Source organism: Chrysemys picta, chromosome 24, assembly GCF_011386835.1.
Source record: "Chrysemys picta bellii isolate R12L10 chromosome 24, ASM1138683v2, whole genome shotgun sequence".
NCBI lineage: Eukaryota > Metazoa > Chordata > Testudines > Emydidae > Chrysemys > Chrysemys picta.
The window spans coordinates 229,880-249,959 of NC_088814.1; the positions used below are offsets into that span (position 1 = coordinate 229,880).

General features: G+C 43.9%; 1 protein-coding gene across 1 annotated transcript; it reads left to right on the plus strand.

Moving 5' to 3' along the window:
- The first annotated feature begins 785 nt into the window (after positions 1–785).
- Positions 786–7,702, plus strand: SOST (sclerostin). The gene is made up of 2 exons (XM_008174819.4): positions 786–1,395; positions 5,701–7,702. Exons 1-2 carry the CDS (start codon positions 1,173–1,175, stop codon positions 6,120–6,122), a joined length of 645 nt encoding a protein of 214 aa, XP_008173041.1. The 5' UTR covers positions 786–1,172; the 3' UTR covers positions 6,123–7,702.
- The last annotated feature ends 12,378 nt before the right edge of the window (positions 7,703–20,080 follow it).

The window sequence follows — 20,080 nt, forward strand, 5'->3', positions numbered from 1 at the left end:
GACAGACCCACCTGTTTTGGCTGTTGAGTAGGTAGGACAAAAAGCAATGCAGTTGGATAATGAAGGTTGCTGTTGACACTCTGAACAACAATTTAAAGAGTGGAGTTCAGTTATACCCTTTGCATCTGTTATAAATGAAATAGTTTCATAAGGCTGAGTTGGTCCAGGAACAAATTCTGCAACAAACAGTGCAGTATGCAACACAACCAGGCTTCCACACACAGCTGCCCTCTTGAAGCAAACAGCTCTTTCTAAATGCTCATGGTGCCCCATTACCGTAGCTAAGCACCTCTCAGACATTAACATATGTCTTCTTACAACACCCCATACGATAGGGAAGTATGATTGTCCGCAGCTTGCAGATGGAGAACTGAGGCATAGAGATGATGTGACACACGTAACATCACACAAGAAATCTGTACCAGACCTGGGGTTTGAACACAGTTGTCCTGCGTCTCAGTCCTGTGCCTTAACCAGAAGATCATTCGTCATCTCTTATACGCAGAGCAACCATGGCTTTTAAACAACAGTTTACCCACACTCTTGTATCTAAAAGTCAGCAACCCTCTCATGGTGATAAGTGCCAGTAACAAAGGGCAGTGTGTCTAAAAATGTGTAATCAACCCAAAGGCAAATGCAACAAGAGAGAAACATCCCATCAAGCTGTACAGTGTGTAGATTCTGGCTCCTTCCCTGCTGTTTGTTTATTGTATAGCTTAAAAAATAGAAAAAGCACAGACAGACTATTCTAGGAGAAGTTATTAGGAATCCTCGTCTTAAAATGGTGGGAAAACCAGGAGCCAAAGAAACAAATATGGAAGGAGAAGCATTTTTTAATTGTGAAAATATTTGTTCGGCCTGGGATGAGCTGCAGACTGATGAGTCTCCCTGCAGATATGGCTATCAGTCGACACTGGTGCCTGGCAGAAGAATGAAGCAAGGGACAAGTTTTCAAGTGTGTGGATAAAAGTTGTAGAATGTTTTGGAGAAACCACCCCGCCTCCCCATGTCACAAAGACAGATCTGGGATGAATGAGTTGTCTGGCCCTTCCCACTTTGTGAAGTCATTGGCTGCTTGGTTCTAAGAGGGATTTAAAAAAGGAGAATAATTTGCCTTTGCCTGGGATTTGAGACTGTGAGAGTGCTGAAAGGTGAATCTCTGGGCTGCCACTATGCAGATCTCTTGGGCTGTGTGCTCTATCTGTGTCCTGATCCAAATTGCTGTACGCTCAGTAGAAGGGTGGCAAGTGTTTAAAAATGATGCCACAGAAATCATCCCTGAGCTACCTGAAAATACAGAAACACCAGTGGAGCAGACTAACAGCAACAACAACAACACAATGAACCAGGCAAAACACGGGGGAAGACAGCCACAGCCGTCTCTGGATCCGAACGGTAAGAAAAAGAAATGTTATATTACAGCCTCAGAACCTAACAACCTAACAACTTCCTGTGGGGTTTTCTGTTGCCATGCATGAGCATAGAGTGATGAACTAACACTGGATAAAGTGCTGTAGAGCTAATGCTGTAGTGATAACAAATTCAATCTCCTGTTTGCCCTTCCCAGTGTTTGCCATGTCGTTTCTTAAACAGAGACAAGTAATAGTGGTTATTATCCATCAGGGAAATAAGATGTTATCTAGATCTAACAGTTTCACATCTACTTAATTATCTATTGGTACTTATGTGGCCCACTGCATAGTAGTATCTCAATGTCTGTTCTGTTACAGAAGTTCTAGTGGCTTTTTTACCACTGCAGGTGGAGTTTAGCACTGAAAAATGATCAGAAATAAATCCATCTAAATAGCTAAGGAGCTATAATGAGAGCAGCTGCAATGTGGCAGTGTGCGACACTGAACTGGCCTGGGCAAAAGATATTTTTACCATAGCAGGACTGGCCAGTAATATTAGTGACTGACATGATTTACTGCTGTCCTCATGCTGTAAACACGGCGAGCAGGTATCCGGGGGAACCCGTCTTCCTTTGAGAACAGAACAGGGCAAGGGCTGGGGAAAGAGGTGATAATGAGAGCATTGTTAAATATTCTTAGAGGAACACCCCAATTATGGTTGTTAGCTCAGATGTTTGATTGCGCTGAGCTGTGATAGAGAAAGGTGCTGCTCTTAGTGTCTCATGGGCAGACTCCAGTAGGCAACATAAGCCTGTTATTAGCAGTTTAAAGCTTTCACAGAGGGAATCCACAACTGAATGTGATCAGTGGGAGGAGCATTTATTCTTCTGGGGGCTCTCTGTTCTGCAGAGCTGCAACTTGGACTGATACTTTAAATAGAACCAACAACATCAGGAGGCATCCCGAAAGAAACTCAGCATGGTACCAGGGCATTTGGCTAAAGATCCGACAGCACCAATGGCTCAGAAATGCAAGTGCTTGGGCTGGGGAAGGGGAAGAGAATGGTCAGGGGAGTTGCCACCAGCATTGCCAAGAAAAAAAGAGTTTAAAAGTGAATTCCATGCTGGCAAAAGGTGCCAGATTGATCCCTACAGACTGAAATGTGTTTAGTCCCAGAGCAGATGGAGGGCAGAATTCCCACACCCACTGTGTGATTAAGGGGAGATTAAAGGTGAGAAGGGAATTAAGTCTCCAGTCAGGGTCCATTCAGTCCCTGGCCTCTGTGCTGAGGCTATCAGGAAGAGAACTAAATCATGCTGTCTCTGAGGGTTCTCTAGGATGGTGGTATGTGCTGGTTTGGGAACTGGACTGAGACCCCCAAACTTATCACAAACATGGGGCCAGAAAAATATTTTTAAAAACACAAGCACCCCTTTTCTTTTTCTGAATGGGGTCAAATTCAGAGGTTTTATAACATCCCAGCATCATGACAGGGCACAATTCCCTCCTCCCAGCCCCTCCCTGCCACAGTCCCATGGAATGGCCCTGCCCAGGTCCAGCATTGGCTGCCCTCCTTAGCAGCAGACCACGTAGCAGATCCCATATCTTCAAGGGAGGAATTTGTCTTGCTGTTGGGAAGAAAGTTTGACTTTTGGGAGTGTCTCTCACTGCCTTAGAATTGTGCAGTCTGCCTCCCTGCCACCTATGGGAACACTTAAGACTCTGAGGGGGGATTTTTATTTCATGACCCCTCAAAGAGACTTGGGGTTCTCTCGAGGAATGCCATGCACTTGTATAGCTGCATTAGTGTCTTTAGTGGAGTAGGGTGCGGGTAGGTATCAGAGCCACAGTGCAATAGATGGTGTCCCTACCAGAAATGAGGCTACCTGAGACTAGCACTGATGTGGCATCATGTGGGATCAGCGTGCATGTAACATGGACGGATGTGTGTCGACAGATGCAGCGACATGTCTGAGGCATGTGCCAAGGTGTCTAATATAGCAGTATGTATGTGCCCCACTGCTGAGCTGGCATAAAAGGCCAGAGTCCAAAACATTAAGACTACCCGAGTCAAAACTCAATTTCTTAAATGCTCAGGAAGTGTGCGAGTATAAAAGATCTGATTAACCTGTCTCACTAAATCATACAGGGTCTCAGTATCAGCATGTTAATCACAATACTAGACCAAAAAATGTTTAATCTGGTAAATGCAGTCTTTAGAATTGCTAAAATATGAAGCTGCAAAATCTATATTTGCATGACTATAGCCCCCTCCCGACTACTCCTGTGTGTAAAGTTAAGCTTGTGCAAAGTGTTTACAGGGTTGGGGCCTAAGACTGAATGAATAGACATACAGTATATCCAGAAAGCAGATCTCTGCTGGGTTAAAAAAAAATGCTCGTTCTGTAGCATAGGGGGAAATCCTTAAAAATTCACTGAGAGAAACATGAGTCTAAAAAACATTACACCACTAAGAAATTCAGAATTAAAGCTACTAGTCTCCTTTGGTGGCCTTAGCAGAGATGTGCCTTTTTCACAGCAAGGAGAATGGATGACAACTGCCTTCTCTTTGGTTTTCCACCTTTGTAGGTTTTTGTCACAATTAAATTCTCGTTTGTGCTCCATGCATTTCTTTTGCTTAGACGAGAGGAATAAAATGTGTTCAGATAGATGAAGTTCAATACCTTATTTGCTAAACAGTCTTCACAATCAATCTGCATACATTCCAAACATGTGTAGCTAAGCACATTGGTTGAACAAAGACAGAAAGAAACCCTCATGGACAGGGCCGGCTCCAGCATTTCTGCCGCCCCAAACAAAAAAAAAAACAAAAAAAAAAAAAAAAAAAAAGCCGCAATCGGCAGCGGCAGTTCAGTGGTAGGTCCTTCGCTCCTAGAGGGAGTGAGGGACCTGCCGCCCCCGAATTGCCGCAGGTGCCGCCCCTCCCCCTTGGCCGCCCCAAGCACCTGCTTGTTAAGCTGGTGCCGGCCCTGCTCATGGAGACAGTGCTCTTTCCTGTTCTGATGATAAATGCATCTGCAGCATCAATTATTTAACTGGAAAGTTCTTTGCCTATGAAAGGAGCTTTTCTAAATCCTTAGAGCGAAAATCTCATATTTTCTACTTTGTCCCTTGCCTCTGGCAATCTATTAAAGCACAAGCAAAAGCCTGGTAAGGTTTCTAATTTGGCAGAAGATGCCTCTGTCTGACTGAAGGAAATGACATGGATGATGTGGGATTAGAACAGAGAGTGGGAGGTCAGGAATGCCAAATGAGTGGTGAATTAATGGGTTTTCCAAGAGGTGGGAACTCCATCCTTAGTCACAGTTCCCATCTGCTAGTTTCCTTATTGTTCTTGTTATTAGTCATGTGACACTACAAGGGACTCTGGAGACCAGAACAAGGAGACCTGTAACATGTCTGATGCTGGTCCGAAACCTTTGCAAGGATCCATGGCCCTTTACAGAAAATAGAGGGGACAAAGTCTGCACTTGTTCACACCTGTGCAGGCCGGCTAAGTGAGGGTGGAGTGGCAGAAGTGCAGGCAGAATTTGGCTATAAGAATTTTTATTTCGATTTTCACCAAAACTTTGGACCAGGTTTTGCTCTTGCTTACTCCAGTGTAAATCCAAAGTGAGCAACTGAGATCAATGGAGTTAAACTAATATAAATGAGAGAAGGTTTTTAGCCCACAGGTGGCTTGAAGGGGCAGAATCTGGGGCTGTTGGTCCTCTATTGCCCTCCTGCAGCTCACCCCCAGTGACTCCAGTGGTGTTACTCCAGAACCGCGCAGGTGGAAATGAGCAAAATTTAACCCTTAAACATCTTTATTTCTGCCCAGAGAGGTCAATGCTTAGGGCTGTTCTGATTCCTGCCTCACTTCCTGCACATCCTCTTTGCTTCCTTTTTAACTCACGTGATTTCCCATGCAGCACCTGATATGCCTTTTTCCTACATGGCCCTGCAGGTTTTAATCTCTTGTTTATACAACACTGAGCTGCAATATCCCCTGTAGTACTGGGGTGTTTGGATGCAGGGTTTGGTGCAGAGCCAGCTCTTATTGTTCAATTTCTGAATGAGAGAGAAACAGATGCTTCTTTATGCCAATACCAGCCTCTCTCCTGCCTGGTGTGCAGCTTCCTGGGTAGGAGAGAACTTTACCTGACATTTCCAGGTGGTGCTCAATTGACTCTAATCATCTCCTTGGGGGCTTTATGAGTACAATTTTGGATAAAAATGTGCTGGTTTAAAGGTCCTGGAGCTGGATTTCAGCTGCAGCATGAGGCTAGAGGCACGATGAACATGAAGGGATGGAGATGCCTGTAACTAGTTTGTTTTTTCTTTGCAGATGCCTCAGATTTCAGCTGCAGGGAGCTGCGCTACACACGGTATGTCATTGATGGGCCCTGCCGCAGCTTCAAGCCCATAAAGGAGCTGGTCTGCTCAGGCCAGTGTTTCCCCTCCCACCTCCTCCCTAACTCTATTGGCAGAGGAAAGTGGTGGCGCCAGAATGCCCTGGATTACCGCTGCATTCCCGCGCACGCTCGCACTCAGCGCATCCAGTTGGCCTGCCCCCAAGAAGAGACTCGGACTTACAAAATCCGAGCTGTCACCGCATGTAAATGCAAGCGCTACACTCGCTACCACAACCAGTCTGAGCTGAAGGACTTCGGGAAGGAAACCATCAGGCCTCAGAAAAACAAGAAGCCTCGTCTCTCCAGAGCAAGGGGCAGCAAATCCAACCAGCCTGAACTAGAAAATGCCTATTAGAAGGTCCCTTCTGAGGGGTACCGCCCAACAGCTCTGGATATTTTGCATTTCATCAAATGGCAGAGACAGACAGGCCACAGAGTAAGGTTCTGAATGCAGTGGAATCCCATTCCTCCTGCAATGCTAGGACAAGGGCTCGCATAGTCAAAACCTATCAGATTCTAACAGCTGTGGTCTGATGAAAGAGAGAAATTGAGCTGGTGGGAGCAGCACCTAAATTCAATCTGAAAGGAGAGTTAGCCTGGGAATTTGCATGGGGTTTTGTGGTGTGCACACTGAGGAAGGCAGAGGAAGCAAAGGTATTATGGTGACTGTTCCATATATAACACTTTGCAAGAGGTCATTATCCTTACTTTGTCCAAACAGAGCCTTCAAAGCCCTCTCAAAACCACTTCAGGCAGGACAAGAACTAGAGCAGGGAAACAACAGGAGAAAAGTCAGCAAGCTTGAACTGAGTTTTAGGAAGTAGCAATAGCAGACTAAGGAAATTCAAATGTTTTAGTGAAAGAGAATAAAGTCCTGCCAGATTTCTGCATGCCCAAGTAATTTCCTTAAATGAGGAGAAACAGGAGTCAAACATGAAATTTGTGATCCCAAAGTGCAAGTATAAATGTGAATCTGAGCCATTCCATATCTTTACTCTTATAGTACAAGACTCAACAGATTTAAGGTTGAGATTTGACACCATCAGAAATGACTTTGGGATATTGAAACCAATCCTGCTCAGTTGCTGGAGAATGAGGCAGATGGCCACATGGAGGCCCCTCCCAAACCCCATAATTCTATGATGTTCATCTTTTAAACAGATATACGGAGGGCCAAACATATTTTTCCTAGAGTTTTTCAAACTACTTCTAACACAGCTGAGTAATTTACAGTGAGGGCCAATAGGAAGGATACTGAGTATTTGCCTTACTCCTCCAAAAGCAAATTAACGTTAGCATCAGAGCTGAGATGTCAGCTTTTTATGTTCTCTGTTCTGCAAAGTTTGGATCATCTGACCATATGCTCTGTTTTGCTGGACTGGGCATGGCAGGTTCTGAGGGTAAGGTGCTGGTTCCATATTAGCGTGAGCCTATGCTAATTTGAAAACCAGTGAACTCCTTCGGAGAAGTCTTGGCTATGTGCAGTTCAGTTTGACAATGTCTTTCCTTTTAAATAGCTTCACACCATTCATACATGTGTTTGTGTTTTTACATTAAAGGGTATTATTGGAAAGTTAATATTCAAATGCTGTACATATGCTTTAGGACTGCAAACCGTAGTATCACATAATACAAAATTTGGATGGAAAATAATTCCTTGCTGTTCTTATTTTCTGTGTAGAGTTGACGTAAAAATCTTCTAAGATGTGAGTTTAAAACTTTGGTAGATTTTGCAACTATTTTAAGTGGAACCAGAATCTAAATGTGAAAGCTATTGTTTCAAAGAGTAAGTTACATATTTATTTTCTCATGTAAATTATTTATGCAAAGTTTTTTCTTGTAGAGAATGAGAAGTAATACTGCTTGCAAAATGTTAGTCTGTTATTTCAGATTTTAAATATATTGTTAATAAAGTAGTGACAATGAGTAATTACAGGAAAGACTTGTGTTAATTTTTAAGTCACAGTGCAAAGAAAGCCTGATGCAAAGCTACTGGGATCTGGTTCTCATAGCTGCAGTGAAGTCAATTACGAACAATCAGTTCAACATACCCTGCAATCTAAGAAGCAAATTCTTCAGTTCCCAAGAGTGTCAAAGCCTATGTGTGCTCCATTTAGTGCAGCACAGTTCTCTATCATTGTAGTCCTCAGTCAGCTCCCTCTAACAATTCACAGCACAGAACAGGGTCTGGCTCCAGCCAGTGAACCACACTTCTCTGCCCTAGAGCATCAAGGTCTTGAATCTAGTTTCACACATTATGACCTAGGTCACTACAGAAATGCAGGCCTTGAGCTGCTGTCTCCAGTACACCATACATCTCGTGGAGAAGCACAACCTGGGCAGTGAAGTAGTTCAGTGGTGTTTCAATCTACTTTAATTCTCTTCCTCCTCAGGGAAGGAAAGGCTCTGCAGAATTCAACCGCCCTCCAACTGGATGGTGCCTCCTGGCTCAAACATTCACCAGCTGATAGAGCCACCAAAAAAACAGTTAGGCCATGAGCTTTCAAGTTGTTCCAAACTCTCTCATTGTGAAAATGGGGAAATCCCTTTGCTTAAATAACCAAGCAGCAATTGGCTTTCCAGTATTTCTGGATACGGTGTACTCGCGTCTGCCCTCACTTCTGCACGTCAGCCGCCCTTAAAGAATATGGGAGTTGCTGCTTGCATCCATGTAACTGAAGTCCTAGAGTACATCCGATTTGCATGTCCATTCACTGTGAATTTCAATGTAGTAGATAGTGCTGGGCAGGACTAGAGCAGCCAGCCGGTAAGGCAGCCCTTCACAGTAACCCGTGAATACTGCTCCTTATTGCTAATTCAAAGCCTCGGTGTGGAAACTGGACACAGATTTTGCTGGATACTTGAGCCAAATTTTTCTAAAGTGATCTTTGATTTTAGGTCCCTCATTTGTTGTGTGTCCATCGTGAGACCCTTCGGGCCTAATTTTATGAAGGGATGAGCACCCACAATTGCTACTGAAATCAATGGGAGCTTGCAGGTGTTAAGCACTTATGAAGATCAGACCCACGGTGTCTCAAGCTGGGCACCCAAACACTGAGGCATCCAAAAGTAGTGGACATTTAAAAAAAACATGTTTGCCCTGCCAGTCTGTTGCAAAGAGACTTGCCTCCCAGGGGCTGCATGATATTTCTTCTGAAACATCATCTCTAATTCAAACCCAGAAGATGCATCTTAAAAGTACGGGACCAAATAAAAGCTGAAACAAAATAAAATCTAGTGCCTGGGCTAGCCTCTTCACTGTCTGTGTTCCAAACTTTCTTCTCCTTTCATAAAACTTTCCACATGGAGCTCTTCAGCTCGGATGCCTCCAGGGCTTTCTGCAGCTGAGCTGTTGTCCAGTGTATTGTAATTGTGTGTCCGGGCCCATTTATTTGTCGAGTCCTGTGTGCATTTTTGGAACTGGCATCTGTCATGTTACAAGGACAGGGGGTAGGACCTGGCACCGTTTTTGTGAACAGCTGGGAAAAGATGAAACTGGAGGAGACCTTGACAGAGATGCTTCTGATGCAGATTCCTGTGACAAACCCTCCCCCCTCCCCAACCTCACCTGGTGAGCTGCTTGCAGGGGACCCCTCTCCTGCCATTGCTCTTATAAGAATTATATCCTAATCTCTTGCTTAAGCAGCAGAATGAAGAAATATATCTGTCCTACTCCTCTGGAACAGGAAGGAGGATTTATGGAGGCTTCCTATCCTAACAGAGTCCCCCACTATGCCAGGGTTTGCCCAGATCAGGATAAGCCCAGCAGTGCAAAGGGGCACACTAAGTAAAAAGAGCCCCCTTTCCCCCCTCCCCCCACTCATGGATTTGGGGTTTGTCTTGGGTTGGAAGAATTGCTTGTTGTAGAGCAGGAGTACATTTCAGTTCTCGTCTCATGTCACTATCTAATGACCTCCTCTTATTGCCAAAAGCAAGAGCATTGCTAAACTCTGAATACAGGCGTGAAAGGTCAAACACAACAGTAAAAAAGATCTATTTTCTTTCTTTTATTTAAATTGCTGAAGCACTGCTTTGCACGAGAAACCTGAATAGCCACATGACATTTGATTGTACCCTCATCCCCATTTTCTCCCCTTTCTTGCATTACCTATTGCTTCACAACTATAAACTCCTTGGGGCAAGGACTGTTTTTTCAGATATGTTTACATAGCACCGAGTACAATGGGCCCTGATCCTGATTGGGGCTTCTGGGTGCTGCTGTAATACAAATATTAAATGATATCTCCTTACGAGGGCAAGCTCATCAGGAGGGTGTGTGTGCAGGAGAGAACTACCACAGGGAAGGGTCTTGAGAAAAAGACTTAAATGTTCTAATTCACAGAAACATCATTGCCACTGAAAATCCCAACTCAGGCAGCAGTTACCCTTCAGGGAAGTTAGTCCTGAGACTTTGTACTTTCCCCATTTTTTTTTCCCTTGTGTGAAAATACTGATCCACAGCAGCGAGGAAGCAAAGGGAATTCTCCCACACACCAGCACTGGAAAGTCCTGGATTCCTCTTTTCTGCCTGACATTCATTTATTACTATTGCTGGTTTATTTCTTGCGCTGATAAAAGTGAGATTTTTCCAGTAACTATATTGTACAGTGAAAGAAGAACATTCACACAGCACAAACATTCTGCTGGCAGGACCAGGAGTCTTGCATGATTCACCTTTTTAAAATTGTCCTCTTTAGTACATAGTTTCTATCCAGCCTAGTGGGCTCAACGTTCATAACTTCTGCAAACCAGGTTGCAAAACTCATGAAGTGCAGAAGAAACAAACATGCATTTTGTTTTTAGCAATATGATGTCAACTTATAATTAGCTTGTTGCACTCAAAGTAGTACAGTATAGAGGAATCTAGAACAGCTTTTCTATGGTAAACATGCTCAGTAGGCTTAAATTAACATAGAATATATTTATATGTCGTTTGAATTTAAATAAAGTATATTGCACAGCTGTAACCTGAAATTTGAAAAAACGGAGGCTCTCCTTAATAGGCAAGTAATGCATCCTACTTTAAAACTAAACCACAGTTTAAAATAAGGTTGGCCCATGTTGCTGTCGTCACAGCATATACAGCCTTCCGATGTTATCCAGGTACACAGTGCACAGACACAACCGAGTGGTGGCCCTGCTCGTCTCTCAGCAATTCCAGATGGCAATGTTGAGCAACATAATTCCTGGCCAAGAGCTCGCAAATGCAGCAAGCCGCACGATTCAGTCTTGTCCCCCCTTTTGTGCAGCTGCTGGGGGAGTGTGTGCCATGGCTTGGTCTGACACTCTGCTCTGTCTCCTTTTCACTGATCCTAGAGTCTGCTGTTTCTCTGCATTCTTGGAGCCAAGCTTTGGTTTGGGTTCAGCAAGGAACAGGAGTGAATGGTCTGGAATTGAGCCCCCATGGGAAGGAAGTAATGCGGCCCCTCTATGCCTGGAATGACCTGCCCTGATCTTGTGCACTATGACTCCACTCCATTGCCAATTAACGATAATAAAATTACATTTAAAATGAGGAAAAAAACAAAACTAAAAAAATAAAATCAGGGTGAAGATAAAACGCATATGCAGAAAACATGCTACATATTAAAATAACAATATGAATTATTACCACTATAGGAATGTCAGAGTGTTAAACTTGCCTTTTCCACTGTCTCATGTTGTCTCTCTCTATGTCATGGGTAAATTACATTGTAAACCCTATAGGAAAAGACAGTGTTGGTAATTTGTCTGTAAAGTGGCAGGCACTCCTGTGGTGCTGCATTACCATTAAAGCAGACTGGCGGGTCAGAAGGATTCATCTAGCAGAATAATAATGTCCAGGATTTGTAGCTCTTTTAATCACCAAAACATTTTACTTATTTTTCACAGTCCCTCAGGGAGGTGGGATATGATTAAGGTCCCTATTTTATAGCTGGGATAACCAAGGCACTAAGAGGTCAGGTGACTTTGCCCAAGGTCACAGGGGAGAGGGGACGGCACTGAGACAGGATTAAAGCTAAATTGTTTCTGACTCCCAGTCCTGTGCTCAGACCACTAGACTGTGTCTCCCTGTAAGGAATGGGGGGTATAGGGTGGGGATGGGGAAGGGCAGTCCTACCCGTTTCATGGACTCAGAGCCCTAATGGCTCCTTTGCTACTCCAGTTGTTGTAGCGCTAGTGTCTTTTCCCACCTGTAGCTGGACAGAAGAAGATTGTGGCTTGATGCCTTTGTCATCTTCAGGCTGGGTTACTGTAGAGACTCCTGGCAATTCCCATCGCGCTCAGCTACAATTGTGGGTGCTCAGCCGGTCACGAAAATCAGGCCCCTTTAAGCTCTCCCAAACAGAGCTCCCAAGAACAGAGGCACTCAACGCTCCAGCCCCTTTTGAAAGTATTGGCCATGACTGGGCTGGGGCTGGGCATGGTCAGGGAGTTGCAGATGGAAAGAAAGAAGAAATCTGCAGGCTTGGCATGAGAAATACATCTCATATGGCTCTTGTTCAGATAGTGGGCAAAATTTGCTTGCTTCAGGCATTTGTGTCTAGCTCTCTAATCCATCCCTGCCCTTCCTTTTCCCTGGTGCTAGAATGTGCTAACACGTCTCCATGGGTACAACGGTCTTCTGCTCTACTGACAACGAGAGGGTCACTTTTGTAATGTGAATGACGGTCACTCTCGATTAGCTATTCAGTGAAGGCATCAGATTCCAGTTGGAACGCTGCTCTGCCAGGGTGCCAAAACTGTCAACAAAAATCTCGACAATGCGTAGGCAGCCTGTTTGCTGTCTCTGCTGTAGGTCATGCTGACCAGTAGCAGCTCACTGTTTCCACGTGCTCCCCCTTGTCTGTTTGGTGCAGCCACCAGTTGTCTCTCATCTTATTCTTAGGTTGCAGATTCTTTGGGCCAGGAACTCTCTCTGAGGCTTTGTTGGGTTTGTTACCACATCTAGAACAATGGAGCCCTGAGCCCGGGCTATGGATAATCATCTCAGAGTGAAGTGGCCCCAGCTATTTGCTTCCCAGATAGTCAACTGAGCGCCAAACCTAGAAGTCATATACCTCCTCTCTCAAAGACTCCCACGTCTGTCAGGCCCAGCTTGTAGGGCTAACCCTCGCAAAACCCTTTTATTCAAACTCTTCCATGCACTTTCAGGCCTACTCGCAAACCAGGGAATAAAAGTTTATTTACTTAGCGGGTTATCAGGCCTCTAAATTAAACAAACATCTTTATCATGTTGCCAACAATTTAATGCTTGTGGTGTGAGGTTATTTCGATGTCTTAAGAAAACAGCTCGATGCTGGCTGAATAAATAAATGATGTCGTTCTTCATTCATGCTACCAGATTCTTTGGTGTGAAAACTCCCCTGGGGAGAGGCCCTGGGACACAGTGGCTCCTCTGAGACTATTTACATCTGTCACATGCTCTAATCTCTTCTTCCTTCCTTCCTTCCTCTGGTCTATTTCCTTCCCTTTCACTGTAAAACAGGCCAGTATTTAACTCTAATGCTTCCAGCCTGCATCACATGCTCTACAGGTTGGGTGGGTATTTTTTTAAACCAGAAATAAAGCTCAATTTAAGATAATTACTCTCCCATTTGGAGGGGTTTGCTATTTGCAGGGACTTTTTTTTTCCTAGTCAAATTAGCAGGAAAAGTTGGTTCTAAAAGTGACAGTTTTGTTCTAAAATTATTCTTCAGAGACAGGGAGGTGCTCAAAGTCTGAAGCTTTTCAGAAATAATTCTCTAGGTATCTAGGAGCAATACTGATTTTGTTAGTTTCGCCACTACAAGAGGGCGAGTTCATGCACACATCATAGTTCAAATACTAAATGGAACAGGGAAACTATGGACCAGTCTGTACAAGGGACACCTGTACTGATTTAGCTACACTGATGTATTACATGGGACTCGGGCTTGTAGATGCACTTACCCTAGGAGTTGGCACTGGTGTAGCTACATCCATACAAGTGTCCCCAATAGTGACAGCCCTATAACTTGCCTCCCCCATCAGTTTTTTTGGGGGGGAGATGGAGGAGGATGAGTAATGTGTTATGAGCTTGATGTGGGAACTGCTCAGTGAAATTCTAGGACATGGAGGAGGTCAGACTAAATTATGATAATGGCTTCTTCTGCCCTGGAAAACTAGGATGCCATGAGAAGGAGCAGTGTGGGATGGAGAAAAACAAATGTAAGAAGGGAAACTCAGGCAATCAGCTTTTGGGGGCTTCTCCAAAATTAGCTTCACCCATTGGAATAGGTCCCAATAAATGAGAGCGACATTTATGCAAAGTACATGTTCTCTCTTCTCCTTCTTGCTGATGGTCTGACCTATTCCGAATCCTGTCCTGGCTCTGTGTGACTCTGAAAAGGTGGGGCGGAAGCAGTGAGCTGGCCAGATGGTGAGTCCTAGAGAAACCCTACTAGCACAGGGGAGAAGCGCCTCTGTAGCATGTCTAACTGCGCTTTCAAAAGGAACAGAGTATATCCCTGTGGGCCATGCTGCTGGCTGCAGTACCCCAGCTTCTAGCTACACCCCAAGACAACAAAACGCTCCCAAGGATGCTGGAATACCAGGGACATGTTAGCTGCGCCCTGTGGCTGGTGCTCACAGAGCCTTCGACACAGCAAGGGTGGACTAACCTTGTTGCTGCATGAGCCTCCTGGTGCCCCTTTCCCATGTGCAACACAGAACAGGGATTAGGCTCAAGATATATAACTGGCCGAGCAGACAGCACTTTCCTCTCAGGAAGTCAGTTGTTTGGGGACAGATCAGAGTCAGTACAGAGGCTTCTAATGTAGCTAGGTCTCTGCAGACAGTCTCAGGCTGCCTATGGGTTAAACTGGTGCTGTGAGTTAGTTCATCTTTAACTCACAGGCTTCAAGGGTCCTCCCGGGAGCTTAATGCAGGCCAGAATGTTTTTAAAAGCTACATTTTCTAGGCTCAATGTTTGTTGTGTGAATGTCCCTAACGTGGCATCCAGCTCCAGGAGCCAACAGGGTTATCAATAATAAAGCAGGTTTATGCTATTGCACTCTGGCCGGCTGTTTTGTTCCAGATTTAGCAGAACTAGGAGCAGCATTATCCTTATTTTTTGCATAGCAATATTTGTCTAAGACTAGTGTAAAGGCAGATTTTCAATCTTGCCTTTTCAGTTGAAGCACCAGAAAGACAGAGTTACACAAACTCTCGTGAAAATGGTAACCTGGCTCCCTGGTGCCATGGCTCTCACAGGGTGAGCTCATTCAGTGACAGTCCTTTCCCCCATTTGAGGACTTCAGTTGTTGGCCTCTGTTTATCACTTTTATTCTCTCCATCTTTCATATCTGATTGTTTTCAAGGTATCCTGGTACATGCTACCTTTTGCTCACCTGTGCCAGGTGCCCCCATCACCCAGAAGTGTCACCTGCATGCTTAGCCCTTCACCACTCACCTCACCAGGCATGGTGTAGAACCAGTTTGAAACCATGCTTGTTTTACTGCTATCTCATCCTCCACCTCACACCCCTTTGTTTCAGCCACCTGTTATTTTCTGCCCTAATCTAAGGGGAAGAAGAACTGTGACAAATCTCACCCAGTTCCTGAACCCAAGCTTTGAAGATCAGAAAAGGACCCACTTTCCTCCCAGCTGACCATCCCGCACTAGTAAAAGGGCACGTACACTTGCTTTTCTGGATACAGTTCTGCACTCACACCTAAGGCAGGTCTATCTTCTGGACTTGTGCCCATGTGTGTTCTCCTTGCACAGCACAAGGCAGGAGCACCAGGTGCATGGTAGTCAACAAAAGCAACCTCCAAAAATCCATGTCCATGTGTTTGGCCAACCACATATATGGATTTTATATATGAACAGGAGGAATAACTTCCCTTTAATAATACAAAGGGTCAACCCAAGATTTATATTTCCACTGAATCACAGAATACTTTGAAAGATGCTGCAGAACAGGCAGCATTTTGTTGCATCCATTACTTTGAAAGAGCCGTGAAGATTAATTAGCAGTGAAGTATTCCAGCAAAGCTGAATGGGGAGGAGTGCTGTTCGCTCACTCATCTTCATCAACTCCCCTAGAGCCACCTCCTTTCTCTGCACCTCCTAACAAGGCTCATCCACTGCACATGTGCTGCTTCCCAGCATTGGCCGCATACTAGTGCAATCACCCTAAAAAAAAGGCAGAGGCAAATATGCACCTGGCATAACCGGTGCAAAAAAATTAAACCAGTTCAGAAGGAACCATGCCTCTATTGAAATATATTTTCTGCATTTCTCTGTCTGTGATTATTTAAGCAACAGGGATTACAGAGTCCTTGTTCCTTAGCTCATCGGCAGCTTCTTTGACATGTCAGAACCCTGCAGGAGAATTGCTTGTGAATAGAATGCTTTCTGTGTGGTGTCCCCATGTCTTTAGACACTCATTGTGGAAACAAAGCTTAGAGGCTCATCACTGCATATGGGCAAGAACCAATGGATGAGCAACCCCAGCAGTGTCTGCTCTTGTTGATGTCACTAAAGTTCATGCTTCCTTTACAGCCTCTTCTGCTCTGGGACAAGAGATGCCCTAGATTTTTAGCTCCTAACATAAAGTCATTAATAAGGTCACTAACCATAACCAGCTGCTCTAAGTATCTGAAATAATAAATGCAAGAGATGTTGTAAGCGTAGCAGAAGGTCTGACCTAATTTCCATGTTAACCTGCTACAAATCAAAAACAAATGCCACTTGTAATAAGTATGTTCGTTCAGAGAAAACAGGTGGAAGAAACAGCATGTTTGGTCTTAAAATATCTGTGTACTTATTACATTGGAGAAAATACTTAAGAAGAGCTGAACTTTCTGTGGAGATTCCGCCTGTCAAGATATTATAGTAGGAAAGGGTCAGTTTCTTATTCAGTGTTGAAGCTGTCACCCATCATCTGCTCTAAGTTTTCCAAACGTGAACTGTGATTTCTTTGCTCATTCCATTCTCATTTCCTCATCCTTCACCCCTCTTTAGATTTGCACTTCTAGTGTGTGTGCCAGAAGCACAGAGCTTTGTAGAGTAAACAGTACAGGTTGATGAAAACAGATTTCACGGGGTAAAGTTTACTGGCAGAAGTTATTCAGGTATGGTACCTTGTATGAAAATCCTCACTGAAACAGGCAGGAGTCATTTGAGATTTGTGCTCCATATATGTATTTACAGAAATACACTATTTTAGTTCACACTATATAGAGAAATTATCTTAATCACTGTATCGATTTGTTTGTAGCTGCAAACAACAATGAAAATGTCTAAGATTTACTATATGTAAAATGTTACCAGATTTGGAAGATGCATAAAAGCCTAAGAACTGTAGAGACAATATTTGACTAATAAAGTTAATGTAAGAGGCCCATGACTTTGGATGGGATGTTTGTGGGTGGTCGTTGGGGCAACATTAAGGATTATACTAAAACATATTTGAAGCAGCCTCTTCGGAGAGACCTCACACATGGGTCTCATGAGGAACTGGTCCAGGAAACAGATTCTCTGGAACCAAATGTAAGTACTGTAAATGAAAATTACGTCCAGGAGAAAACTGTAGCCAAGCTGGAGTCAGAGGAGCTGATTCTGACCCACATGTGGCTCCAAAAGAGTTCCCAAGACACTGAGAGGAGGCTGGAGTGCAGAGAGGGCATGAGATTTATGGATAAAACTATCCCAGAGCTTGACGTCGGAACCCTAGCAACTTATTTTGCAGAAGCATTGTCTAGTACTCCATTTCTGCAGCTTCAGCGTCTCATTCTAAAGGAGGAGACACTGCAGGAGGGAGTAGCCAATCAGATGAAATATTAAAAGACAGTGGCCCATAGTGATAAACACAAGTGATTCTTCACCTCTGCAGCTCTTGCCACTTCAGCATAAACTATGAGCATTGGCTATAAGGCTGCTACAAGCAGCCCTGGTTAGAAGCATAAATACCAAACACATATGTTCAACTAGAAGCTTCTGGAGTGTCCCATGGGAATCAAACCCATGTAATTATCACAGGTTCCCAAGGAAAATTCCCAAATCCTGCAGCATACTTAGGAAATGAGGAACTTCCTGAGCCATTACTATGTTGGTGTTGTCAGAAAGAACAGTTTCCTATTGCAACCGGATTTAACCCTTTTTATTCTCTCACAGTGATTCTCAGCAGTATGATCCCTTCCCCACCTACACGAGAATTGTGATGTGGAATCACATTTTAAACTCAGCTTTCCTAAGCTCTTCTGTCCTTCCATCACAGCCCTCTCCACTCAGCTGTCTAGCCTTCCAAGTCAGGTAGATGGAATTCTGTGCAGTGTGTGGATCTTTATGGTGAGAATTTAAAATCCAAGGTCCTATCTGTTTTCTGCGGACATTAAAGATGACGTGGCACTTTTCACAAGGCTGGGGTTTCCCTTGCCTAAAATGTCCTGCCTTCCTCCTGTTTCTGATTGTCTTACTAGCTGCTGCCCTTCCCTCTGCAGGTGACTGCTTTTTAGTGGAGTGATTCTTGCATGTGTATAGCTTGTACAGGGCATTGAGAAATGCTAATAATGGCCCGGTCCCCAAAGTAAAATACCTGGATTAAGTCTACAATGTCCATTATTTCAAGGACACAGGAAAGTCTTCATTAGAGTCAGGTGGGCCGGGCTGTGCGGGTTCTCTTTGGAAAGATCTGCATATCTATTTCAGTGGACACGGAATTACTAATTCTTTCCCCCATCCTGAAACATCAGAGTCACTTTCATTCCATCACTTTTCCAAGAACACTGTCAGTCTCTCCCAAGAGCCCAGAAGGGAGAGTTCTCAGTGACATTTCTTGTCTTAAAAAACGTTGACAGACAAGTAGGAGCCGCGGTTAAGCATTAAACCTGAATGTATTTCGTTCTCTCTGTAGAAACCTGTACATGGGTCACCTGAGAAGACGTCAGCTCTTGAGCTCGTCAGCTGGTTTAAATCAATGAAGCTCCTTTGACTTCAGTGGAGTCATACCAGATGAACATTTGACCCAGGATATAGTAAAAGAGAAGATGCAGCCATCCTTTTGGCCACTCTCTGCATCAGTGGCGCTCAACCTTTCCAGACTACTGTACCCCTTTCAGGGGACTGTGCCATTAATAGCATTTCTCAATGTGTATGTTAATGTGTAGGCACAAGGCAGGAACTGTTTGATCTTCCTATTTACTAATAATTGTATAACACTTAACACTTATATAGCACTTTACATTTTCTGCTAGAGAAAAAAATTGCAGACCGCTGTCTGACACATTCTCCGCTTGTAACCCACAGGAAGGAATTTATAGCACCTTCTCGTGCCTGCAGTCAGAATCAGGGAGGATGTGGGGAAGTTAGGCTGTGTATCAACAACCATAAAATAGAGCTGTGTTTTCTTATTGCAGAAATCTGTTTGAACTCACTGGCTCGGTTCACTTGGCTATTTCCAAGCATTAGGTCATGTCACTTGGTAATGTTTTGGTTGAGATGCATATATTCTGCTACTGCTTTCAGGGAGCTTGTGTGAACAAGAATTTAGGTCTCACTCCATTTTCCTGAATAAATGCGCTTTAATGAATAAACAACTACAGCAACAGGAGTTACCTGCAGACTAGGGCATATGTATATACAAATTTAGAATCGTTTGTTCCTCACTTTTTTGCAATCTCTTCTTGTAATTCAGGCCACCAAAATGTTGCTTTCTGCCAACATGTTCATTTTAACTCTGAGAAGAAAAATACATCTGATAGACCTGAAGCCATTTGTGACATATTGCGGATTATTAATCATGGATTCCACAGCATTCGTCTGTAGAGAACTGTAGCTTTGCAGAGCTTTAACTTCTCAGTAAATACCTCACATTAAAGGCAAAACCCCTCGGTGAAGGAAACATTGAAGTTGCACAGTTAAAATTACAATAAAGAAATAAACAAACAGAAGCAAGAATTAAGGTTCTAAAACCAACACAGTTTTTACATTAAGTTCTCTCCCCAGATTCCCCACCTGCTGGGAGTCCCCTCTTTTTGTGGTGGTGGGGAGGTAACATATGGCTGTTCCTCATTCCCTTTCCTCTTTGCAAAGTTCTTCTTTCTACCTTGAAGGAAAATCCCAGCGAAAGAGGAAGTTAAAAGCCAGGAGGAAGTTTTGGAGAAAATAAATAAAGACAGGTAAGGGCAGGTTAGAGCTACAACCTTTTAGACTGTAAACTTTCGGAGGCAGGGCCTGTCATTCGCTATATGTTAGTATAGTGCCTGCACAATGGGCCCCCGACCCGGTTAAGGGTGTTTAGGCACCACCACAATAAAATAATAATAAAGCAGGTTAAATAGTCTCAGAATACGAAAGGCACCTAAGGT